We start from the raw sequence: 25,907 nt of genomic DNA, 5'->3' as shown, positions 1-25,907 counted from the left end.
CCGGGCTTACTCGCACCGACAGGCCCACCTTCCTCCTCAAGAAGCCCAAGCCCATCCGCCAAGTCGAACGCGCGCCTCAGCCCACCCACATTTGTGAGGGCCTGACTTGGCTAGAAAAATATGGGCCCATATCTGCGCAAATGTTTCGATGTTGGCGTTGAATGTCAACCAACCCATCTATATTGACCAAAAATGGACTTGTTCATCACAGGGAAAAAAAAACGAACCGCTATAATTGTAGGCATCCCTTCTCTTAGCACCGAACACTCTGCATTAAGCAAAGTTTATTGTTCAGTTCTGCGTCCTAAACTATGGATTAAGCAAAATTTTACTCAGTTCGAATCTGGGATTCGTACGACTGGGCCAAGTAGTGCCTATCAGGACTGGCTGCATTCTCCCCTTATTTAAACCCAGATCATTTGGCGGGTTCCATGATCCACCACGCATTCACGCGGCACAACTAAGATTCCGCTCTGTCATATCGTTGGCTCCAGCGGCGCGCGCGCGCAAGGCCATGGCGACCAAGCTCCGGCGTCCGCCGCCCGTTCCGCAGCGTCGCTGTCGCGGCGCCCTTGCTCGTGCTCATGGTCGTGGCCTCTTTCTCCCACTCACCGGTGGCCGTGGCGACGGGCGCCCCGGAGCTCGTCGAGCTGACCCTCCTCCCCGGCGCTCGGGAGAAGGGCGCCGGTACGTGTTCAACTAATTATCCACTCGTCTCTTTCGTTGGTGCGGAGATGGTTCTTGATGCCATATGGTAGTGCTCATGCATTGCAGTGTGCCTGGATGGGAGCCCGCCGGATTACCACCTGCAGAGAGGCGTCGGCTCCGGATCCCGCAGCTGGCTCGTCTATCTTCAGGTGACTGATCGATCGTTTCTTTCAGACTCAGTTGGAAAATGCTATTTTTCATGAATGTACTTCAGAATTCAGACGCATCTAGCATCCTTTTTATACCATTCCTTTATCTAAAAAAGATGCTAGATGCGTCTGAACTCTGAAGCACTCATACTCCGATAGATGCTCTACACAATTTTGGTGACTGAAAGCTGTAAGCTAGGAGTGGTTGCGGTTATAAATAAGTTGTCTAGCTCCTGCGCCATAGGATGTTTAACTATGACAAACTCTGTCGCTGATTTTCCGGTTGATAAAATTCAGGGAGGAGCATGGTGCAACTCCGCAGAAAGCTGTTCCGAGCGCAAAATGACCGCACTTGGTTCGTCTAAATTCATGGAACCAGTAGAGTTTGACGGGATGCTCAGCAATCAGCACCAGCTTAATCCTGGTACGCGAAGAGATGCTTTGTTGGGATCGCATATTTGGAATGTTTTGTCCAGTCCGCTATCATTTTTCCATGTCCCTAGCCATCACTCTCACTTTCCTCAGGACGTAACGTTTGAGTTGCCTTTTGATGCTTCTGCCTGCTCAATACATCTTTGCACATGACCAAATTTCTATGACTGGAATAAGGTTGTTATAAGATATATTGTGATGGGGCATCGTTCTCGGGGGATGCGGAGGGCCAAGATCGGGTGAGTTTTCTGAACTCTGATTTGTGCAGTGCTGCCCGTCTTAATCTACCTCAAGTCTTGAACTGATGATGTAGCGTTGGTGTAGGATGGAACCAAACTTTTTTACAGAGGACTGCGCATCTGGAAAGTAATTCTTAATAGGACTGATGATGAGCTCATGGGAATAGGACTGGCCGAAGCTAAACAGGTATCACTGTTTTTAATTTCATCTGGTTTGGGCAAGAATCACTGGCACCGAGTTAGAATTCTTTTTCAGGCCTTACTCGCAGGTTGTTCTGCTGGTGGTCTAGCTACGCTACTGCACTGCGATAACTTTCGTGCACGATTTCCTCAGGAGGTTTCAGTCAAATGCCTCAATGATGCTGGATTCTTTCTTGATATGCAAGTTTGTGAAAATTGTATACCCTACTAGTGTCATGCTTGTTTACAAATTTAATTTTGAATCTTCTATACCGTATCTGGAGAAAGATTTATGCGGTCGGTCTGCGATGGAGTCGTTCATCTTCAGGTTAGCTGTGAACCGGAGTTGTTCACCTTCGTTCCTCCCTTTTGGAATGCATCATGCTTGGTAGTAAATGGAAATTGAGTTATTTTTTCTGAATTTTTTTCCAGAATGTTAGAAAAGTTTTGCCCAAGGACTGCCTCGCAAAAACCAAGGATCCGACTGAGGTAGTTTGCAAATTGTCTAGTTCAGTCCTCCTTGATATATAGTATATATATATACTAGTACATCAACCCGTACTCCCGCACGAACTAATATTTTTAGAAGCTATTGTATTTGAAAATTATTTAAAAGTTAAACTCTTAGCTAATGATCAAAATTGTTTACCTACTACTCTCTTATTTTTTCAATACTTCAACATAATACTTATATAGGTACGTACCTATCTTTATTCAGTTGTGATTAATTTTTAATTAATAATTACTCTATGCAATCACTTTATATCTTTAATTTAGCATAGAAATCTATATTCCCATCACTTTATATCTTTAATTATAAATGGTGACACACATCATGCGTATAGATCTTAATTATTATATCATATACCAATAGTGCAAGATATAGATAATTTAGAATCATATATTGTTGTACATTACGTAGGGTTATTACCTCATGTTATTTTTAATAATAGCATGTGTGGGTAATATAGATGCAAATTTAAAGGATTACTTTAAGTTTTTTAAGTAATAGTGGTAGGCAATTCAGTCGCAAATTAGGGGGTTATTTTAAATATTTTTTACAATGGCATAAGTGGGTAATTTTGATTAAGATTAGGGGTTACTTTAGTTTATTTTCTATAATGGCAGAGGTGGGTAATTTATATATAGATTTAGGGGGTTACTTTAGACTATTTTCATAATGGCATAGGTGGGTAATTTTTTAGAAAATATAATAGATCCAATGGCTATGATGATTTGAATCTATAGATTGATGGTGGGATGTTTTGCTTTTTTGTGAGAATTTCTAGGATTTCTCTCTTTTTCTAGAGTGTCCACCTAGGAATCCTAGGTGGCTTCATCTGGAGGCTTCAAAAGGAGCCTCCAATTAGTAATAGTAAGATTCAGTTGTGATTAATTTTTGACATGTTCTTTGGCTCTTTGCTCCCGGTGTTTCTTTGCTGCTGAGCTTATAAAGAGCATCAGCACCCTAACATTTATTCTGAACTCGGAGTATGATTCCTGGCAGGTGATTATTGATTAGAATCTTTCTCCTTTTTCCCCTGCACATTAGTCTCAAATGGTCAGAATCGAAACTGCTTACCTTCGCTTAGATTGGAAATGTTCTCGCGCCAAATGGGTCCTATCCTGGAGAATCATGGTCGAGTTGCAAAGCTGATATCCGGAACTGCAGTTCCAAACAGATTGATGTTCTGCATGGTTAGCCAAGCTCTTATTGGTCTCTTCGTTTTCTACTCTCATTTTGGTGACCATCTGCCAGTGGCGCAATGTATTTTCCTTGTACATTTTTGCAGGATTCAGGAAGAAGTTAGTCCACGACCTGAAGGTTGCTGAAGGTAAGAGCGACTGGGGGCTGTTCGTCGATTCTTGCTTCACCCACTGTCAGACTCCGTTCAATGTCTCGTGGCATTCGCCAATCTCGCCAAGACTTGGTCATAAGGTGATGTTCAAAACATTTGAACTCCTCTTGTGCAGTTGTACGCCGGCGACGCTGCGATGGCACAGCGTTTTCTTTTGTCTTTCGTTTTGGATGCGTCATCGTCTACACTTGGACTAAAATAGTTTGATTTTCTGCGGAGCAGACGATCGCGGAGGCTGTTGGGGATGGGCACTTTGGTAGAAGCCGAGGGGTGAAGAGATCGTCTGCAAGTATCCATGTAACTGAGATATCGAGTTGAGAAGTGCCTTAGTCTATTTGTGATGAGTGATTGATTAGATGATTTGAGACTTTTCCGGTTGAGTCCATATTTCATACGTGCATGCTTATGCTAACGGCTAACCGGAGGTATTGTGTTGTGTGTATTGTGATGTGGGTGTAAAACATATCTTGTGTGTTGCGTCTCTTGGCTTGTGATGTGCAGGTGTAGGATGCGATATGACGGTCGACGGCATGAGGTGAAGCGATATGACGGTCGACGGCATGAGGTGAAGGTCGAGTGAAAGGTTCATGCCGATGAACTAGGGCTGCGAAGGGAGAATACGACTACACTTGGACTGACGGACCCGAGGAGTTCGGGTGGAATCATGGGCGATCCACATGGTGCACGGAAAAGCAAAAGTACACGAACGGGATGGAGACGGCGTTGGTCGAGTCAAGCGGGATGTAGGCGAGTCGAGTAGGCAGCTCGGGAGGGGGAGCGAAAGATTTGGAGGCGTCAAAGGCTTGGCGGAGGTCGGATACGCGTCGACATCGGTGAGTCACGCGCTAGCGTGGTGTGCAAGAGGGTTTGATCGGTTTGACCTCAAAACCGGGGGTGAGTCACGCCTGCGGGGTGTGCAAGAGGTTTTGACTGGTTTGACCTAAAAACCGGGGGGCGAATCCGATGCGGCCGGACGGCATCAAGTCGGAGGACGCGTGGTACCATCGTGAAGCTTGCGTCGAGGCGAAGCGAAGTCGTGAAGGCGCTGGGTCCGTTCGATGTACTGATAAAAAGTTGGACGGTTTTACCCTATGGGGTATTTGGGTTGTATCTTCATGTAAATGTATTTTGGTCATTTGCCAAATGTCTATATATACGAGGAGTGGTTGATGGGTGTTGACGATAGTTAGCATGCCAGTTTGTGAACCGCAAGCGCACGGATCATCGTAGCTTTTTACTTAGAGTATTTCATCCAAGGTTTATCAATCCGTGGATCGGCAGCGAACTGACTAGGGTTCTCTATCTAGCTCAACGGATCTAATCTTAGCATGAAGTATAGATTGCATATGAGAGCAAACTTGATGTAAGATTAATAGCATGAGTAAAGTAGATCTCATCCACACACACACATATATATATATATATATATATATATATATATATATATATATGATAATACCACCAAGGGTAGCAAAAGCTTATCATCTTCAGTTGTAGTTCTAGACAACATGCATCTCATCCAAAACAATCTTTAAACTACTACCTCCAGTCAACCTCTCAAAAACCCCCACCTTACACAAGAAAGATCCCGTCACAATCCTCTCTATCAGCATAGGTAGATTAAGGGCACGATCATAAGGTAAACGTGTCTAGCTATTAAGAAGGATCAACTTATTAGATCTAATCATCATGATTCCATAAAAGAAAGCTAGGTAGTCTAACCATGAATTAGACTAAGGAACACATATATTCATGATAGATACAATAATATAAGAGGCATTGAGTCGCTAATAGATCGGATGACATGAAGGACATTGCTCATATTATAGATCATCACCTCCAAGTATATACCATTGATGATCACAACTAGCTCCTGAACTCCACCATGGCACAACCGCTTAGGGAGACCATGGCGGCTAGGGTTGGCCTAAGCCATCTCCTAGACAACTTTGAAGGCTTGCAGCACCCCTCAGCTCCCTCTGGTGGATGTTCTTGGTTTCATCAAGTTCTGGTGGATTGATCTGCGGGCTCGGTGAATTTTCAGGGTCTTTATTGTCTGGAAAGCGTGTGGCAGAAATTGGAAGGTGAGGGTAGCAAGAAAATCCTTAGATCAGCCTGGTCCTTCCTTGTGGCCTCTCGCACCCTTCTTCGTCCCTAAGTCTTTTATGATATTTTGGAAGCTTATTTTCACTTGCATGTGAGCCTAGCATGTCGGTAGCTTGGGATGAGATTGATCTTCAATAACTTTCCAAATCTCCACTTGATCTTCTTTGATTTCTCCTTAATCCCGAAGTGATTCTTACTATGTCTTCACAAACTTAGCCCTTAAGTCATCTTGGAGGATTGCGTGACAAAAACGAGCACAAGAGAGGGTCAAAAGACCCTAGGCCGATTGGTCGATCGGCCTGAGGGGCACCAGGCCGATTGGCCTGGGCCCTTTTTTGCCTCCTGGTCTTCATCTTCCTGTGGTCCACTGCTCGTTCAAAACTTTATCCAAAAAATGCATATTTAGCCCAATTTCTGTGAAAACAAAATATCCTCCAAAATATCTTGCATATGTGAAAATGGGATTATTTCAGGTGTCAAGTGACGGGTTAGTATAAGAATATGCATGAAAGTGTGTCAATAATGAGCGTCAACATGGGGCAGCTACATCTCTTTGGCTCTTTGGTGGTGGGCTTATCATTTTGTTGGTGAGAGCCTTTGGTAGGAGAGAGAAGGAGAGAGATGAGAGGATCTTTAATTTGATCTTTTTGTCATCCAAAGCTTTGATTTTGCTTGGAGTGGCTTGTAACTGAATATGGTGGAGTAATCAAAAGATCAATTTCGTGCTCACTTGTTCCATCCTCTTTGAATCTGAAATTTATCTTTTTCAGGTTTTTTGGAGCATTTTCGTGGGAATTTTTGTTCTTCGTGTTTGAGGCCAAATACCGTGAGATTTGTGGGGGTATTTTGTTGCTAGGATCCTTGTGAGCAACTTTGATGTGATCCCACTTAAATCCCTCATGAATTTGGCTCGGATTTGAAGTTTTCTCCAAATCGTGTTCTTTGTAGGGTATTTGGTTTTCTCCAAAATTCATGATGAATACTTAAGCTTTTGAGATCTTCTTCCTAGATCTATTATCCCTCGAGGAGGTGCTACTGTGGCTCGAGTTTCGTTTCAATTCATGGAGTTTTGATGGAGTAATTTCAATTTGAAAGGTGGGCGTTTTCTTTTGTGTTCTTGACCAAAATCATGAAACTCAAGGTGAAATCCTGATCTTTTTGAGAAGATCTTTAGGGCAAAGGCTCACTGCTTCTGGGAGAACCTTTGGCTAAAATTTCGTGAAGTTTGGACGTCATTTGATCGAGTTTCCTTTTTCTTTGGATCTTGACCCGCACAGGGAATTGTTTTGAGGAGATTTCTTGGGAATAGACTTTTGATGGCCTTGGAAAGCCATGGTCCAAATCTCGTGAATTTTGGAGTTCGTTTGGTCGAGTTTTGCTATTTTTCCTAGAGCTCCTTTAGGCTCTGTGGGCAAAATCAGAGGTTCCAGTTTTGAAAAGAGGAAGGTCCAGTTTTGGAAGATTTCCCTCCGGTTTTGGGAATATTCCCTTCCGGTTTTGGTTCCAACTTTTGTTTAGCCCTTTCCGTGCTTGTTTCCGCTTTATGTCAAGGGTTTTCTAGTTTTGTTCCTAGGTCTAGTAGCATCTCATTTGGCTACGTAAATCTAACAATTCTAGAAAAGAGGCGTGTAAGGTGATTTTTGTGATATAAGCTGAATTTTAAGAAAAGAATTTTGATATGCTCGCATTCACCGTGTCTGGTTGCGCGTCCCGGTCCTTCGTAAGGCTAGTCCCAGTGCAAGGTTTCATTGCACTGTTTCCAAGGATACCACATCATCCCATGAGGTGTATTCTCATGAATGAAATAGGGAGTCCTAGTGCATAGTTTCATTTCACGATTTCATAGGATGCCCATGACATTTAATTGTGAGGCATGTGATTGGATATGGTTAGATGAAATGAAACTATAGCCCCCAATGCAAGTTTCAATAGGTTTCATAGTTTTGGAAACAGTGTATACACAGTTTCATCCTGATGAAACTCCTTCCCTCTCTCACTTCATAACTACCATGCCATGTCATCACATATGCTGATGTGTCACCGTATTTAATATGCATAAAACCTCTATGAAACTCCCACTGGGATTAGCCTAACCCCACGTGCAGCAACCAGCTGCCTACAATGATTGGTTGAGAATTACCAGGAGTGTGTCAAGACTCAGGATACACCTCGACCTGCATTTGCGTATCTGTATCTTCTGCATTTGTTATGGGCTCGTTTGCATGCGTCTGTATATGTGTCTCTCAGCGTCTGTTGCTTTCAAAAAATAAAAGAACCCAAAAGAAAAGGCGAGGAAAAGAGATGTCCACCAACATCGCGTGCGTGGCATTTGTGGGGTTAAAAGCACATGAGAGCCTAGTGCCATACTGCCATTCACAGAAGAATAAAGCTGCTCGTTCTGAATAGTGCTGAGCCATTCATGCAGTAGGACAGCAGACAAGACTTTCACCAACGCCTCCTGGGTTCAACAGACAAGACTTTCACCAAAATGAACAGACAGATTCAGTAAAATGTGTATAAAATCTGCATGTCCGGAGGAGCGATCATACAACAGGATGTCGTCTTTGTTTTGGCGAATTTTTCCGCAAGTGCCAAGTGGGCAGTGTGGGACGTGAACGTTTCGGCAGGGATACGCGCGGTCATCACGCGTTCTTCCGCAAAGCCGCAGCCGGCCCTCGTCGTCGTCTTCTCGTCCACTGTACACGGCGGAGCGACGGAGTCCGCGTCAAGAGTCTCCTCCCGGTCTCTGTAGTCTGTAGACTTGTCGTTTGGAGTTGGAGGTAGTTGCCGTGTCCTACTCCTCTTTAAATCCTGACTCACTTGGCGGGTTCCATCCATTTGCCTCCATGATCGATTCCATCACGCGGCTTGACGAGCTATACAGACTCGACGTCGACGATGGCAATAACCAACCCGTAGTTCCGGCTCCCAGTGACTAGCTGAAGCCACGGTGCGAGCGCGACGACGGCCATGGCGACCGAGCACAATTCGCAGCTCGTCGTCCGGAAGCACCGGCCTGCAGGGCACACCCACACTGTCGCGGTGGCGGTGGCGCCACTGTTCGTGCTCCTGGCCGCCGCCTTCTCCGGCTCACCGGTGGCGGTGGCGGCGGATTCTTCTCCGGGGCTCGTGGAGCTTACGCTCGTCGCCGGCGCGCAGGAGAAGGGCGCGGGTATATTGAGCTGTAACGATGTCGCCTCCTTGATTTCTTCCATTACGCGTGTGCTTTGTTCTTGATGATCTGTGTATGTTCATGCGTTGCAGTGTGCTTGGATGGAAGCCCGCCTGCTTACCACTTGCAGAGAGGCTCCGGCTCCGGATCCCAAAGCTGGATCGTCTTTCTTCAGGTGACCAATCGTCTCCATGAACGAAAGATGAGATAATCATCCGATGTTGTGCACGATTTTTTGAAGCTGGAACCTGCAACAAAACTCTGTTGTGGCTATATATGATATGGGTGCTTGTTATATACAGTCAGCTACATACGGGTTCATTCTTGCACGATGGGATGTTTCTGTTCATGTTTAATTAGTAGATTTCGTGGCGCAGCATTGCTGATTTTACATTGATGAAATGGAACTCAGGGAGGAGCTTGGTGCAGCAGCAACACCACAGAAACTTGTTCCGGGCGTAAAATGACCGCGTATGGTTCGTCCAAGTTTATGGAACCAATAACTTTTGATGGGGTATTCAACGACCAGCAACCACAGAATCCCGGTACGTGTAGTGCAGGTGCTTCTTTCGTGGATCCACTATTTGGTCTTCAGAAACGTGCCTCTTTCAAATAGCACAACTAGTCAGCTAGATCGCTTTCAATCTCCCTATTATTTGTCTGGGCGAAGCTTCTGAATTGAGTTTTGATGCTTCTGACAGCTCAACGTGTCCTTTCGCTAATTTCAACTGGTGTTGAACTGTGATCAGATTTCTACAACTGGAATAAAGCTTTTGTAAGGTATTGTGACGGGGCATCATTTTCTGGTAACGCAGAGGGTGAAGCAGAGGTGATTTTTTTTTTAGGTTCCTATGTGAGTTGCCTATCCTGAATTCCTCAAACTGATCCTGGCTTTAATTAATGTAGGATGGAACCAAATTGTACTTCAGAGGATTGCGCATCTGGGAAGCAGTTATCGCCGAACTCATGGGAAAAGGAATGGACACAGCTAAACAGGTTTAACTACTGTTTTTCGTATTCTTGCACAAGTGCCTTCTAGCAATGTAATCACCAGTAGTGATCGGTTTGCAGGCCTTACTCGCAGGTTGTTCTGCCGGTGGTCTAGCTACACTACTGCATTGCGATAATTTTCGTGCAAAATTTCCTCAGGAGGTTTCAGTCAAATGCGTTCCTGATGGTGGATTCTTTCTTGATGCGTTAGTCTCTGGACATTAGCATATCCCAATAGCATAATAAAGTTGCACTTGTACTAAATCAAGTATGGCATCTTTTCCTCAACAGAAAGGATTTATCAGGAGAAAGATCTATGCGGTCGGTCTTCAATGGCGTTGTTCAGCTTCAGGTTAGCTGTGGACTGGAGTTGTTCACCTTGAGGCCTTTTCCCTTATGTGATCATGGGATGGAACTGTTCAACACGTGTGTGCAGCTTGATACTAAAAAGTGATTGAGTTAACTTTTCTGAATTTTGTTGTAGAATGTCAGTGAAGTTTTGCCCAAGGACTGCCTGGCAAAGAAGGACCCGACAGATGTATGTAGTTGTAGTTGCTCATTGTCTACGGAATTCAGCTCTCTTTGATATGCTGCCAGGCTCATTTGCCAACATGTTTTCTTAATTTGCTCTAGTGTTTCTTCCCTGCTGAACTTATCAAGAGCATCAGCACCCCCACGTTTATTGTGAACTCAGAATATGATTCTTGGCAGGTGATTGCAATCTTACTAATTGCTCCTAGTACTTGTCAGTTTGGTAGCATCCTAGTTCCTAACTGCTGTAAATATGCTTATACTTTCCAGATCCAAAATGTTGTTGCGCCAGTAGGATCCTATCCTGGAGACACATGGTCCAATTGCAGAGATAATATTGGGAACTGCAGTTCCAAGCAGATCGATGTGCTTCATGGTTAGCCTAGCTTGTCAATCTCTTCTGTTTTCAGCATTCAATCGGTGCTGTCCGTCCTGTTTCCTTTGACGACAAATGTTTTCTTCTTTGGCCGTGTTTTGCAGGATTCAGAAGGAAACTCATCCATGAGTTGAAGGCTGCTGAAGGTAAAAGGGAGTGGGGGCTGTTCATCGATTCATGCTTCACCCACTGTCAAACTCAATGGAATGGCTCATGGCATTCGCCGACCTCCCCAAGGCTTGATAACAAGGTGAGGTCCAATCCAAATCACTGAACTGTACAGTTTACACTGCAATAACAAAGCATGTCGCATAACCATAACCTCGTATTTTTCCTACTTTTTTTTGGAGCAGACTATTGCAGAGGCTGTTGGAGATTGGTACTTTGGTAGAAGGAAAGGGGTGAAACAGATCGACTGCAAGTATCCATGCAACCCCACATGTGGTAGTTAGCTGCCCACATCAGGAACAATGGTCTAAGCCGAGATTTACATACATTTGTAATAAGTGGAATTTTCCCCTTCCCTGTTTCCGAGTTGAAAACAATACATGAAATATAAATAACAAAATCCTGATTTTTGAGCGAAGGAAATTTTGTTCTACAACTTTTTTTTTTGAAACCTTGGCAGGAGCACTGCCATATCATTTATGCAAGAGAAGAAATATAGATCCTATTACATAAATAAAATCAAACTCATGAACTCAAAGCAATTAGGATGCAATAATAATAGCCAAGTGAAGGCCGCGACAAAACCCACGGCGAACCCAACAGCTGCACCAATAACGGACTCGTCATGGATCATTAGCCTCCGTTTCGTTTTTCTGCTGGGGCACTCATCCAACGGTGCATCACAAAGCCCTCGGTTACTAGCAAAAGTTGAAGCCGGAAACTTCTGCAAAGTTGAAGGAATAGTTCCTGATAACAAGTTGTCTGCAACATTGAACGATGTTAACCGAGCCAGCCCACTGAATTGTTCAGGAATTTGACCGCTGAGTTGGTTGTGCTGAAGGTTGAGGCCGTTCAGGTAAACCATATTTGAGATGCTAAGTGGGATTTCACCTAAAAAATTATTGTATGAGAGATCCAGAGATGACAAATAGGGCAGCTGCCTCGCAATGTCGGAAGAGATGGGCCCTGAAAAATTGTTACTTGACAGGTCAAGGCTGACTAGACTAGTGCAATACTCAAGACCCTGAGGAAATTGGCCTTGAAGCCCGAGGTCGCTTAGACTCAGCGAAAGAATCCTGTCTTCATCAGGGTGCCAACATTCCACACCAGTAAAGCCGCATATGAATCTGCTGAAATCCCATGAGGATTTCAATATGCCCCTAGGATCAATCACTGATTTCTATAAAGTCTTCAAGCAGGTTACATCAAGTTCGGAACCGAAACAAAATGATGAGCTGCTCAAAAGCAGAAACCAAAGGAGGAACTTGATACCACCGACCATCCAAGACATGGTTCCGCTCAAAGCTGTGAAAGGATATCCAAAACCTTCTCTTGCTTATTGCTTAAAAAAAAATTCTCTTGTAATGAAGAAATAGTGTTCCTACACAGGCACAAAATATGGTGATGCCTACCTGCATAAGTGAGAGAAAAAAACAAGAACTCGAAATATTAGTTTTTTTTCCTCCATATGTTTAGCAGCGCCATCACTAGATGTTCAACAGTCGTGTAAAATCTGAAACAGAGGATGCGTTTCAGGAGAATTACCGGCTCTTAGTTGATCCAGGCAAAGCAGAACTGCACAAGGCATCACCCGCGACAGATGAAAGGGGAGATCAATCCCTTGTGTTAAATGTTAGGGTCAGTCCACCTAGTGTCGGATGGAGACGAGATGGAAAGCGAAGGAGATGGGAGTATGGGACGACGTCGCCGTGCCGGCGGGGAGAAGTTTATTTCCTCGCGTGAAATTGGGCGGGCACGCACTTGCCAATTGGCGTCTACCGTGTTTGACTGACACGGCGCCGGTCGTGACTGACATGGCACGCACTTGCCGGTCGTGACAAGTTGTTTGCCAATTGGGCGGGGAGAAGTTTCAACGAATTTAACGCTCCAAAACTGCCGAGCTGCTCAGGGATCGGGCCGGTGAACCAGTTGTGATGAAGGTCGAGGGTGTTCAAGTACGGCATGCTCGCTATGGTGCGCGGGATTTGGCCTGAGAAGCCGTTGCTCGAGAGGTTCATGGACGACATAATGTATGCAGTATGCAGAGATCCTAAAGCTCGATTGAAACTAAATACGTCCCATGTTTTACAAGTTACCACGCCAGAGATGGTTTTGGAAATTTCAAGTGTTGAAATGTGCAGTGCAAACGAAACTTCTCATTTGCGAAACTGCCGAGTACACAAATTAACTGAAAACCAAAGTGCTGGTAAATGTTAAAGAAAGAACCAGCGTTGCAGATGCTCATTTAGCCTCCAGAGATGATTGATGTCAGAATATGCGGAAGAAGTACGGACGGAGCCTCTGGGAGAAAATGAAGCAGTGGGGAAAGTAGAAAGCCACCACGAAGCCTACCACCAACCCGACAGCCGCGCCAATACTGGACTCGTCGCTGATCCATTTGCTTCTACGGTCACATGCAGCCAACGGTGCACCACAAAGCCCTTGGTTACCAGCAAAGTTTGAAGGCGGAAACATCTGCAAATGCAACGGAATAGGACCAGATAATTGGTTGTTTGCAACATTGAACAAATTTAACCTAGAAAACTCGTATCGATCTGGAATTTGGCCTCTGAGTTGGTTGTGCTGAAGGTTGAGAGTGTTCAGGTATGTGATGTTTGAGATGCCGATTGGGAGTTCACCCGAAAATTTATTATATGAGAGGTCCAAAAACGTCAGACTGGACAGCTGCCATGCAATATTGGAAGGGATGGGTCCTGAAAAATTGTTACTCGACAAGTCCAGGCCGGTCATGCTTGTACAATTCTCGAGACCTTGAGGAAATTGGCCTTGAAGACCCAGGTTGCTTAGACGCAGCGAGAGAACCCTGTTCTCATCAGGGTGCCAGCACTCCACACCCGTGAATCGGCATATGAAACCAAAGCTGTTGTTTTCAAAAATCCATGAGGATTTTAGTATGCCGTTGGGATCAATCACTGATTCTCGTACAGTCTTCAAGCATTGGATATCAAGATCAGAACCAGAGCACGACGCTGAGCCGCTCAACAGCAGCGACAAAAGGACGAACCTCATATCGTCAGCCATCCCAGACATGGAGTAGAAATACAGAGTTTCTCAGCCAAAAGTTGCAGCTTCTAAATTCCCGCCTTGGCTGCTCAAAACTTGTGTAACAATACTCGAATACACCACTTGCAAAGAACAAGCACTCTTCCTACGCAGGCATCAACGACAACGAAACAATTATTTACTGGGTTGCTTTTCTAAACTCTGAAGTAGCGCGTGTATGGACAAGATGAGGTGTATCAGAAAACTCACCTGGTGATCCACGCAAAGCTGATAGAAATATAGAACCCCTCACTGGAGATATGAGCCTCCTCTTCTATTAGTGCATGCGAAGGGCAGAACATGATGCCCACAGGATACAGCTATAAAAGGAGAGGACTCTCCACTGGAGAATATGTTTTTATTCAGTCAGTTGCTCAGTTCTGCTGACCTGGAGACTTATACCAGGGTGCTGCCAGTTGGACTGACTATACACCACAGAAGGACGGAGTCTCCAGTTTGACTGTTTGACCCTTGAGGCTGATCAGATGCTATAATTTATGCTCTATTGCCATCACACCATGGATTTAAGAGGACACTGACTAAGTTATTCGGTACTTATAGCAGGCCGGCCCCCGGCAGGGCCGGGAGGCAAAAACTTAGTCAATGGGTGGTTCTTTTCATATAAAACTTCTACAAATCTTAAAGCAAATATATGGTTAATTCATTATCCTCTCCAACAATGGCGCTCACGGTGGCAGTGAGTCGCGGGGGATGAAGAACAGGTTTCCAGTTTCCACGGCTCCTTTCCTCGCGAACGGCGGCGGCGAGTCGACATCCAAGTACCCCTAGTTCGTGCTCCCCATTCCATTGTGCCTCAAAATCATTTTTGGAATGGGAAGTGTTGAAATCCGCATTTACAGCATAACAAACACCTCATTTGCAGGTTTCCATGAACACAAATTCAGAGAATGTTTCCTTTTTGTCTGCTGATAGGGGAAAAAAGAATTAATTGCAGTCTAATAACTCACTTGGTCTCGACTCTCCACAACGTTTCAGAACAAATAGACATCAACATGTGCGTTAGACATATGGATGGAGCCGTTGGGAGAAGATGAAAATATGCGGGAAGTAGAACGCCACCACAAATCCTTCCACGAACCCAGCAGCCGAGCCAATAATGAACTCGTCGTTGATCCTGTGTGATCCCAGACTCGCTTTGTTTGTATTGCCACAATCATCCAACGGTGGACCGCAAAGCCCTTGATTACCAGCAAAGTTGGATGCTTGGAACTTGGATAAGGATGAAGGAATAAGCCCGGATAACTGGTTATCTGCGACACTGAGAGATGTTAACCGAAGAATCCCATCGAGTTGTCTTGGAATTTGACCACCGAGTTGGTTGTGCTGAATGTTTAGGACGTTCAGGTCCATATTGCAGATGCCTATTGGAATTTCACCTGAAAATCTGTTGTACGAGAGATCCAGAAATGTCAAGTATGTCACCTCCTGCCGTGTGATGTTCAAAGGGATGGGCCCTGAAAAATTGTTATTTGACAGGTCCAGACTAGCCAAGCCTGTACAGTACTCGAGACCTTGAGGAAATTGGCCTTCAAAACCCAAGTTGCTGAGATTCAAACCCTGCTGTCGCTGGGGTTCCATTCCCAGCACTCCACACCTATAAACTGGCATATGAAATCTTTGGCGGTGTTGTCAAAATTCCATGAGGACTCCAGTGTCCCGTTAGGATCAGTCACTGATTGTTTTACAGTCTTCAGGCATCTGATATCTAGCTGGGAACCAAAGCACGACGATGAGCTGGTCGTGCTCAAGAGGAGCAGCCAAAGGAGGAACTTGGTATTACCAGCCATCCCAGACATGGTGTAGGAACAGAAAGCTTCTCTCAACCTAAAAACAAAAATGCTCAACTGACTCCACCTGAGAAGAAGAAACTGACTCCACCTGAGAAGAAGAAGCTTGTTCCTGCAGAAGCACAAAAAATGCAGATGCCTCAGAGAAGCCTCCACATTGGTAAAAACAAAAGAAAGGATGAAACAACAATATTGTTATTTTGGTCTCCTCACCGGTTCAAAGAACTCACCGGTTCCCAAATGATCCAGGCAAACCAGAAGAAACTAGCTAGGGGCTGGGGAAAACGATAATGGCGCCGAACGAGGACATAACGTCAATGATGTGGCCGCTGGGCTTTCAGGAGCGTGGCGGAGGTATCCAGGATCCGGCCGATGGCCGCCGGATCTGAATGGAGCCCGGCCGGAGATCAACAAGTTGATTTGGGACGTTGGCGACGAGCAGTTGGCCGGATCTGAAATGATCGCGGTAGCGGCGGTCGCCGGAGTGTGCAAGCGGAAAGCGAGGGAGGTGAGACGCCGCCGCGCCGGCGGGGGAACTGGTAGGCGGACGCGCACCTATGCCTATTGCCATTGGCGGCAGCCCTGTTTGACTGACACTACGCGGTTGTGCCGCACTTGTCCAGTGGTGCAACTGGTTCTCTTTTTCTTTCAGAATTTGCTACACATCTGTGAGATGCCTAGGCCAAATGCCCAAATTTATTGATCAAGATGCAGTAAGAATTTTCGCTGATTACATGTTGCCTAGTGACTATTTACTATAGATGATAATCTCCGGCGTATCAGTATCAGGCGCACATATATACGGAAGATGGGCCGGAGACTCCCACAGAAGACGAACCAGTGCGGGAAGTAGAACGCCACCACGAACCCCACGACGAAGCCGACTGCGGCGCCGACGCTGGACGCGCTGTTGATCTTGCGCAGCCTGAGATGTATCCGCACATGGAAACGCCTCTTTTGCACTTGCGGTTCAGCGGCGCCCCGCAGAGACCGCCGTTGCCGGCGAAGTATTCCGGCGCGAACCTCTGGAGAGAGCCAGGGATGGGACCTGACAACGAGTTATCTGCAACGCTGAACGAACTTAGACGTGCAAAAGTACCGATCTGCTCCGGAATCTGTCCCGTGAACCGGTTGTGCTGAAGGTTGTGGGTGTTCAGGTACGAGTCCAACATAAAATTCCCGATGTCCCCCGGGATTTCGCCTGAGAAGCCGTTGTTTGAGAGGTCCAGGGACGTGAGGAGCGGCAGCTGCTGGTTGATGCCCGCCGGGAGGGGCCCTGAGAGATTGTTGCCGGAGAGATCCAGTACTGTCATGCTACTGCAGAACTGAAGGCCGCGAGGGAAAGAACCTTGAAGCCGGCCCCATGCTGCCGAGCCGCAAGGACAGGACGCGGTTCTCGTCGGGGGACCAGCACTCGACACCGTTGAATTTGCATACGTATCCTTCCAAGTGGTTGCTGGAGAAATTCCATGGGGAGAGTGCGCCATTAGGATCACCCAGCGATTCTTTCAGGTCCTTCAAGCACTGGACGTCGCTGCTGGAACCAGAACAAGAGGATAATCTGCCTAGGAGCAGCAGCAAGATGATGAACTTCATGGAGTGGAAGTGGAACATAGATGCGCTCGAGCTGTTTCGAGCAGCAGTAAACAGGAGACAAATATACCACTCTAGCAATGCAAAGATTTTTCCTCGACAAGCATCAGCCTCTCCACGCCACAACCAGAGGGACTAGAGAGCGACTCTGCATGACGGGTCCACGGCCTAATTGGTAGACAGCAATCTTACCACAGGAACATGTGGAGGTGGTCACTGCCGCTACCGGAATGCCCAGGTTTGCCGTGTGCCAAGATTTTTGCCTATGTATTCTATCGTGCACTCAGCAAATAGGCTAATATAAAAACACTCGGCAAACAATGCGACACACGGTAAACAGATCAAAAAATACTCGGCAAACACTTACACTCGGCAAAAACGTGCATGGACACCCGCCAAATTTTGGCACTCGGCAAAAGAGGGAAAAAACACTCAACAAATGGAGGCTCTCGGCAAAGAACGTGCCACCTATACATCCGTTAGTTTTGTTTGTCGAGTGTCCGTCAGTGGAAACACTCGGCAAAGACTTACACTCGGCAAAAATATCCATAGACACTCGGCGAATTTTGGCACTCGGCAAAAGAGGAAAAAAACACTCAGCAAAGGGAGGCACTTGGCAAAGAATGTGCCACGTGTCCATCCTTTACTATATTTGCCGAGTATAAATCTGTGGCACTCGGCAAATAATTTTATTTTTTTTCTCTTCTGACCTTGAAATTTTTTCTACTCTCAACATACAACATGTGGTATTCCATGTTAAATATTTGGTATATTTCTGGATCTGTTTGCTATATTTAATTAATTTATTGTATTTCTAGGAATTTTTTGGTATAAGTCAAATTTGAACTGTAAGTGATTCAAATAATAGAATAAAATAAGTAGAAAAATGATATTCATGTTATTGAGTCAGTGTTAGGCCTTACCCAGGAAATTAAAAGAAATTTCAAACATCTTGTTCAGAAAACACGAACACGAATGTGTGGCCGATTGGTTTTTAAATTCTAAAAAAGCAAACGAAGTCTGTAAATTATGAGATTTGTCATGATGTGATGATATCATACATGGAGGTTGTGGTAAAAAATTTAGAAGATTTTGCACAATTTATCACGTATGATGTTTACAAATCGAAGCATCTCATAAAAAGAATCTTAGCGTTAAGAAGGAATCGGTAAGATTTGGAGTCAAAGTGACAGTCGAATTGGGATTTGACTTCAAAACTTTTTGTATAGGCAATAGTGAACATAGATTGTTTTATGTGAAATTTTGATAATTTTTTAGATCTGTTTGATAATTTTAATTTATTAAGTGCAATTATAGAATTTTAATTGATATAAATTGAATTTTAAGTTGTAACGGCATAAAATAATGGAATAATATTTGTAGAAAAATTGATAAAATGTTGACTGTGCTTCCCAGTGGTAATGGATCATGACCCTCATGTCCCCTTCACAGTCTAATTCAACCTTATCTATTTTTAATTTAAAATTATATAATATTATAGTCTGGTTTTTATTGAGCTCAATCCTTAAATTTGCTAAGAGGTCTTTTACCACCCCTGCTCCCAGTAGATAGCGTGCGTATGGACGAGGGAATGAAAGGGAATGATCCAGCTTGTCTGCTCGTGTGTATTTCTAGATTGGTTCGGCGATAATTGATTCACGACTGACGGAGTTGCAGAGCTCGCTTTCCGTGACGAAAGAAAATCTTGCTGAAGGAGGCGCTTTACTAACCTGAACGCTCTACCTGATTCTAAACATTTTTAGTAACTTTTGGGATGTCAAAACTGGAACGTAGATTTTACAATTCCATCACATCTGGAGACTTGCCAGATGATCATTTGCTAAATTGCCGTACAAATGAAACACCTCGTTTGCTAAATTGCCAGCAAGCAAATTAATTGAAACTAGGGATGGGAAAAGTCAAAGAAAGACCCAGCTCTACAGGTCGTACAAAAGTTTAAGAAAAAGAATGAGAAGGAATGAGTTTAATCTAATAAAATATAGTATATCCATTTGAGGATTTTTATAATAATGGAAAAAATAAAAGCCGTCCATCCAGAAAAATCGTGCGGTGGAAAGATAGAAAGTACCTAGAGGTAACTAGAGAAAAATACCAAGAAATATCAAATAGGTGGGATCAAGTATTAAAAATAGTGAGACCGGCACTAATTTAATCAAATTTTGTATTACATTCCTCGTGTCAACCATCATAAACTATTTAAAGAAAAAAGTAATCCGTTGGTACTTAACATCATCGTAACAAAAAAGAATGTAATTATGACCGAATCATTATTTTACAACACGGTGTAACAATTAAATGCTGTGACTAATGGCTTGTTTCGTTCATCAACCCCAAACTTCCTGAGATGATTATATCCCTCTTAAAAATAACGAACGAAACTCCCGTTAAAAGTGGCATAATATAACTTCGAGAAAGATGAGCGCTATCATATCAGCCGCACACAGGGACGATGTAGGGACGAAGACCCCCACAAAATACGAACCAGTGTGGGAAGTAGAACGCCACGACGAACCCCACGATGAACCCGGCCGCGGCGCCGATGCTGGACGCGTTGTTGATCCTGCGCAGCCTGATGTGTATCCGCACATGGAAACGCCTCTTGCACTTGCGGTCCAGCGGCGCCCCGCAGAGACCGCCGTTGCCGGCGAAGTATTCCGGCGCGAACCTCTGGAGAGAGCCCGGGATGGGACCTGACAACGAGTTATCTGCAACGTTCAGCGTAGTTAATTGTGCAAGCTTGCCGATCTTCTCCGGGATCCGTCCGGTGAACCGGTTGTGCTGAAGGCTCAGGCTGCTCAGGTACGTCAGGTTTCCGATGCCGGGCGGGATTTCACCTGAGAAGCTTCTCGTTAGAGAACAATATACATGAGCTGAGTATCATTTACATTGCGAAGAAATGGTTAGACAGAGAGAGTAGCTTGCATATTTTCTAGAATACGCAGGAGAGCTGCACATCAATTAAGAGGAAGTTCATACAAAGTTTGTACAACGCGGGCCGTTAACCAGTAGCTTGCATATCGATCACCTGAGAAGCCGTTGTACGAGAGGTTGAGATCTTGGATGTACCTCAACTGCAAAGAGATGTCTCCTGGGAGGGGCCCTGAAAGGTTGTTGTGACAGGTCCAGGGATGTCATGCTACTGCAGTTTTGAATGCCTCGAGGGAATGAACCTTGAAGCCCCATGTTGCGGAGGCACAAGGACAGGACTCTGCTGTCAGACGGGTTCCAGCAGGAAACGCCGGCGAATTGGCATATGTTCCCTTCTGTGCCGTTTTCAGAGAACTTCCATGAGGAGAGTGCACCGGTAGGATCACTCACCGATTCTTTCAGCTCCTGTAAGCACTGGATGTCACTGGCGATACCAGAACACGAGGATAAGCTGCTTAGGAGCAGCAGCCAGACGACCATGAAGTCCATCATGTAATCGCGCGTAGGCATATGGCAGGCGCAGGTTAGAACGGCCGACAGCTCGAGCACCAGCAGCAGCTGCTCGTGAAGACTATCGCAGAACCCGAAAATTTAAGTCTTTCTTGTCACCGGTTGATTAACAGGAGCAATCGGAGTGCCACGTTGGACTTTTCGCTGGCGAGACGATGACGATCACCTCGCCAACGCCAAGACGGAACACGGCAGCTAGTCAGGGGACTAGTCAGCGGAACATGTGGAGATAGTTGCTGGGGCAGTGACTAGTCACTGGCTTGATCAGGCTGTTTGGCCCACGATAATAACTGGAAGTCTGGAACCGTGTCGACTTTATGTAGAGAAGGATCCCGGATACCGGCGAAATGTTTGATGTTGTTTACAGTTATATCATGCCGAATTGCCGAGATGACATACCAAGTACGCTTATCGGCATTTCTTGGTTTGTTCAGTAGAGTCCTGAATTGTTTTACTACTGTGTAACTGTGATGAACTTGTTGAGCTCGCTTTCCTCCAAGGCAAGTGTTAATTTCTGGAGTCACTCTACGAGCCTCGCACCAGTGCCATGCTCAAGTTTCAACATTCTCTTCTTTACGCTCTGTAGGAAGATCGAGGAGGGGGTAGGATTTATGAATTGTCGCAGCCTGATATACATCAGAGATCATTTTTAGACATTCCAAGGGTTAAAATCTACATTAGAAACGAAACACCCCATTTACTAAATTGCGGTGTAAACAAATTGCTTAAGTGAGACCCAATTTCTTTTTATTTTTATGAAATAGGAGGGGTTGCCCCTACTGGTTATATATATATTATAAATAAGCAAAGGAGACAAAAGGTTTGTACAAAGCTAAGAAACAAAGAAGGAAACAAAAATGATCATTGCAGTTGCATGAAAGCTTCTATCCATTGATCAATAAGTGAGACCCAATTGCTGCCAAAAATTAAAGAAAGAACTACTATTATAGTTGAAGTACTCATTTGATCTCCGGAGGTTGATGTCAGATAAAAGTTTCAGAGTAGGCAGATCATATGCGGAAGACGTAGGGATGGAGGTTCTGGGAGAAGACGAACAGGTGCGGAAAGTAGAAGGCCATAACAAATCCCACCACGAACCCAGCAGCCGCACCAATACTGGACTCGTCGTTGATCCTGTGCAATCTCAGTTTCCGTTTGCTTCTACCGCCACAGTCATGCAACGGTGGACCACAAAGCCCTTGGTTACCAACAAAGTTAGATGACGGGAACCTCTGTAATGCAGGCGGAATAGCCCCAGACAACTGGTTGTCCGCAACATTGAACTCCTGTAATCGAGGAAGCAGAGCGAACTGCGATGGAATTCGACCGCTGAGTTGGTTGTGCTGAAGGTTGAGAGTGTTCAGGTATGTGATGTTTGAGATGCCGATTGGGAGTTCACCCGAAAATTTATTATATGAGAGGTCCAAAAACGTCAGACTGGACAGCTGCCATGCAATATTGGAAGGGATGGGTCCTGAAAAATTGTTACTCGACAAGTCCAGGCCGGTCATGCTTGTACAATTCTCGAGACCTTGAGGAAATTGGCCTTGAAGACCCAGGTTGCTTAGACGCAGCGAGAGAACCCTGTTCTCATCAGGGTGCCAGCACTCCACACCCGTGAATCGGCATATGAAACCGGCGGTGTTGTTTTCAAAAATCCATGAGGATTTTAGCATGCCGTTGGGATCAATCACTGATTCTTGTACAGTCTTCAAGCATTGGACATCAGGATCAGAACCAAAACACGATGATGAGCCGCTCAACAGCAGCAACCAAAGGGCAAACTTGATATCATCAGCTATCTTAGACATGGCATGAAAACAAACAGTTTTCTCAGCCAATTGCAGCTTCCCAACTCCTGTGTCACTTGCTGAAAACTAGTGAGAATAGGCATATAAGACAAGATAACAGAGAGGCACCTCGCTGCCTCAAAGTAAAATTGTAATAATTTTTTGATTCGTCTTCCAAAAGTAATACTAACGAGGACTGACTAGATGCTCAACTGATATATAATTCTTCATACTAGTGTATGGACAAGATAGGTGTAGCAAAAAACTCACCAGATGATCCACCGTCCAGGCAAAGCAAAAGCCACCACCCGCAATAGATAAATGACCACAGGCATGGAGCTCTTGAAGAGGGAGGATAATTGCTTTGCTATGCATATACTAGTCCTGCTGACTCGAGACTTACAAACAGTTGCGCTGAGTCAACGGTCTCCAGAATGAAACATTCTCCGAAGACTGACACTACCATAGTACCATGTAAAAGTAGATGGTAAAAATTGCTACACTGACCCCACCATCACATCACAGATTTATCAGGACAATAACAAAGCTACTAATGACCGGCAGCTAAGACTTCGTAAAGAGTAAAGATGACATATCTCGATGCTAGTAAGCACTCGAATTCATTCAGAATAAAAGGTGAAGTCTGAACAAGAGTTCTCTTTTTTATGCAATCAAACGAAGGTTCTGATTTTACAAAGTAATTTTTAATGTTCACTAGAATGAACACGGTCTTTCAATCCTGTGACACGCACACAACCTGCATCCCAACATTTTTACCACTAAATGGACCAACAAAGGCAGCAGGACCACTCTCCAGCCCGACATTCATGTCTTCCACATGCACGATCCTGCCATCTCTGTAATGTTTGGTGATGTCATCGAAGAACTGTGGGAACAGGTGGAGGTGATGAATCCCTTCATCTCTATCCTCTTGCTTATCAGGCAGAACAGGTTGTGGATCCCAGCAGGAACACTTACCCCGCGCTGGGAAACCATCCCACATACTGCAACGCGGCCGTGCACCCGCATGTTGAGTAGCACAGCATCAAACATCAGCCCACCTACGTTCTCAAAGTAGATGTCTATGCCTTCAGGAAAGTGCTTACGCAGGAGAACACTTGCACATCAAGATCACTGTATTGTTGTATAAACAAAATTCTTATACAAGTTTAATTTATCACATGAGGGAACACACTTGCATATGAGATTGCATCAGCAGTTCCACCATTTAGGTTTAAGCAAAAAAGATAAAGTGCCCCATGTGAATAAATAATAAGGTATCTTCACAAATAGTTTGCCCAAGGAAGGTAAAAGTTTTTGTGTTGCTCCATGATTTACTACTTACTAGGTCCATCAAAAGCTAAAAAGAGGCTCGCAATCAAATTAAAAAATCAGATATTTTAGATCATAGCTTGGTTGATCAATTTGTTCGAGCAAGCTAAAATTAAGCTGATAGCCTGATAATGATACCATTTTCCTGAGGAGAAATTCTGACCTTTTTAAGGCAGCAGTCAAGTCAGGCTCTCCTTTGTGGTTGAAAGCTGCATCAAATCCAAACTTTTCCTTCAGGAGCTCAACCTGAAAGATTTGCAGATCCTGGATGATGCAACTACGCATGCAATGCAAGCAACTACCGGTTGGAGCGAATTTCATTTTAAATGAAAAAGGTACTAGTATGAGTACAGCCCTTCTGATTTGTTCCAGCACTTCCTACAACATAGCAGCCATGAAGCTTTGCAAGTTGACCAACGATCTGGCCAACTGCTCCAGATGTCACCAGAAATAAAGACAAATTCCCCTTTCTTTGGTGAACAGATCTCATAGAATCCAACATAAGCTGTAAAACCAGGCATGCCTGCTGTACATTACAGTAAGAGACATAAGCTTGTTGGAGTGAAGAATAGCATGGAAAGAGAATTTCAGAAACATCATTTGCCATGACCACAGCACAGTGTAGACTATATTTCTTTGTGGCGATGCTAGTGGTAATTCGTCAGTCAAGAATATACACTTCCACATTTCTTTCAATCACACAACCTCTATTCATTTGGCCTATTTATATCTTGTCACAGCATTCTGTCTACAAGGTGTGAGGGGAACTGGTTTATTTATCTTTCCTTCTAACCCTACATCTAATTCTCCTTTTCCTATCCCTTCTACATCTAATTCTCCTTTTCATGTCCCTTGTACACAATGAATTTGTTCAATCTAGGTTAGTCTTTCCAACAAAAAAAAAATCATCCAACTGCTGCTGCTCGACATCACATCTTTTTTCGTACTTCACATTTATGTTGTCTTTTGTGTGCTTTAAAATACAGCTGAAAAATTGGAAAAAACATATGAAACAAACTAAGCCCGCATGCTCAGTTTGGTGGATATCACTCCCATTCACTTGAATCACAGATCCCCCTCATACCAAGCTTGCATAACAAAGGTGGACGATGGACTTAAGTTTGCACGAAAACTATAGAACAAAGCTAGAATATCCCCCTCGGTACAAGCCTGCATGCTCAGTTCAATTGCGTCTTTGGTAGAGCTTCACCAAAAGCCGGTGGAGAAGTACTTTGAGAAATCCTGCCACAATAATTGATGCAATTGAAACGATTGAATAGGAGCATCATAGTAATCCGCAAATGCAACACACACAATCCATAGCCGAGAATTAGGCATACCTGAACGGGTCGAGGCACATGCGGCCTTCTGCCTCGCTCTCTCCTCATCAGCGAGGAGCAGCGCCTTCATTCCCTTAGCCCCTACCACGTGCTTCCGGCACGCGTCCGCCAGCTGCACCATCGGAGCGCGGAGAGCGTGCAGCTGTGCGGTGGCCTCCCGCTCGAGCTCAGTTGCCGCGGTGCCAAGCTCGACGAAGGCGGCGCTCGCGTTGTCCGCCACCATCAATGCAGCCGTGGCCCGGTCCAGGTCGTGGTGGGGAAAACCGAGATCGTCGGCGAATTGTTGTATCTCGCAGGCCATCTTCACCAGGTTATCGCGTTGCGCCGACTCCTTGCACATGAAATCGATAGCGATCTGCGCGGCGTAGTTGGTCTCGCCCGCTCCCTGCAAACATCCCCCGAAATTGAAGCCTAAACCCGCCATCTCACATTGCACAAACCTTAAATCGGGTTGCTGCCTGCGTACCTGATCCTTGACGAGAAGAGCGGCCTCCAAGTTCTCCACGCTCTTCTCGTGGCGGCGCGGAAGCCACCCCCGGAGCAGCAGCCACCACCACGGACCCGCAGCCGGCCGCTCCTCCCGCTGCTCCTCCTGAAGCTCGCGGCACGTGA

The 25,907-nt window shown here is 45.0% G+C and overlaps 4 protein-coding genes and 5 pseudogenes across 4 annotated transcripts; 2 read left to right on the top strand and 7 right to left on the bottom strand.

The window, feature by feature from the left end:
- Positions 1-584: 584 nt before the first annotated feature.
- On the top strand, positions 585-4,018 carry LOC101767089 (annotated as a pseudogene).
- A 4,481-nt stretch (positions 4,019-8,499) lies between these two features.
- On the top strand, positions 8,500-11,328 carry LOC101786480 (pectin acetylesterase 5). The gene is made up of 12 exons (XM_022826416.1): positions 8,500-8,845; positions 8,938-9,020; positions 9,258-9,390; positions 9,595-9,674; positions 9,752-9,841; positions 9,917-10,041; positions 10,127-10,187; positions 10,320-10,373; positions 10,469-10,546; positions 10,637-10,742; positions 10,847-10,992; positions 11,096-11,328. Exons 1-12 carry the CDS (start codon positions 8,644-8,646, stop codon positions 11,192-11,194), a joined length of 1,257 nt encoding a protein of 418 aa, XP_022682151.1. The 5' UTR covers positions 8,500-8,643; the 3' UTR covers positions 11,195-11,328.
- Positions 11,329-11,395: 67 nt separating this feature from the next.
- Positions 11,396-12,814, bottom strand: LOC101766678 (annotated as a pseudogene).
- A 136-nt stretch (positions 12,815-12,950) lies between these two features.
- On the bottom strand, positions 12,951-14,324 carry LOC101786074 (probably inactive leucine-rich repeat receptor-like protein kinase At5g48380). The gene is made up of 2 exons (XM_004970803.3): positions 14,184-14,324; positions 12,951-14,079 (listed from the first exon to the last, which is right to left on the bottom strand). Exon 2 carries the CDS (start codon positions 13,959-13,961, stop codon positions 13,179-13,181), a length of 783 nt encoding a protein of 260 aa, XP_004970860.1. The 5' UTR covers positions 13,962-14,079; positions 14,184-14,324; the 3' UTR covers positions 12,951-13,178.
- A 582-nt stretch (positions 14,325-14,906) lies between these two features.
- Positions 14,907-15,852, bottom strand: LOC101785673 (annotated as a pseudogene).
- Positions 15,853-16,462: 610 nt separating this feature from the next.
- LOC105914436 lies at positions 16,463-17,462 on the bottom strand (annotated as a pseudogene).
- Positions 17,463-19,571: 2,109 nt separating this feature from the next.
- On the bottom strand, positions 19,572-20,812 carry LOC101765857 (probably inactive leucine-rich repeat receptor-like protein kinase At5g48380). Its single transcript, XM_022826742.1, has 3 exons — positions 20,566-20,812; positions 20,421-20,495; positions 19,572-20,274 (listed from the first exon to the last, which is right to left on the bottom strand). The coding sequence occupies exons 1-3, from the start codon at positions 20,810-20,812 to the stop codon at positions 19,826-19,828; spliced, it is 771 nt and encodes a 256-aa protein (XP_022682477.1). The 3' UTR covers positions 19,572-19,825.
- Positions 20,813-21,605: 793 nt separating this feature from the next.
- LOC101765445 (probably inactive leucine-rich repeat receptor-like protein kinase At5g48380) lies at positions 21,606-22,893 on the bottom strand. Its single transcript, XM_022827118.1, has one exon. It carries the CDS (start codon positions 22,642-22,644, stop codon positions 21,844-21,846), a length of 801 nt encoding a protein of 266 aa, XP_022682853.1. The 5' UTR covers positions 22,645-22,893; the 3' UTR covers positions 21,606-21,843.
- A 463-nt stretch (positions 22,894-23,356) lies between these two features.
- LOC101785270 lies at positions 23,357-24,476 on the bottom strand (annotated as a pseudogene).
- Positions 24,477-25,907: the final 1,431 nt, after the last annotated feature.

Source organism: Setaria italica, chromosome V, assembly GCF_000263155.2.
Source record: "Setaria italica strain Yugu1 chromosome V, Setaria_italica_v2.0, whole genome shotgun sequence".
Classification (NCBI taxonomy): Eukaryota; Viridiplantae; Streptophyta; class Magnoliopsida; order Poales; family Poaceae; genus Setaria; species Setaria italica.
This window is presented reverse-complemented; position numbering and strand designations above follow the sequence as displayed.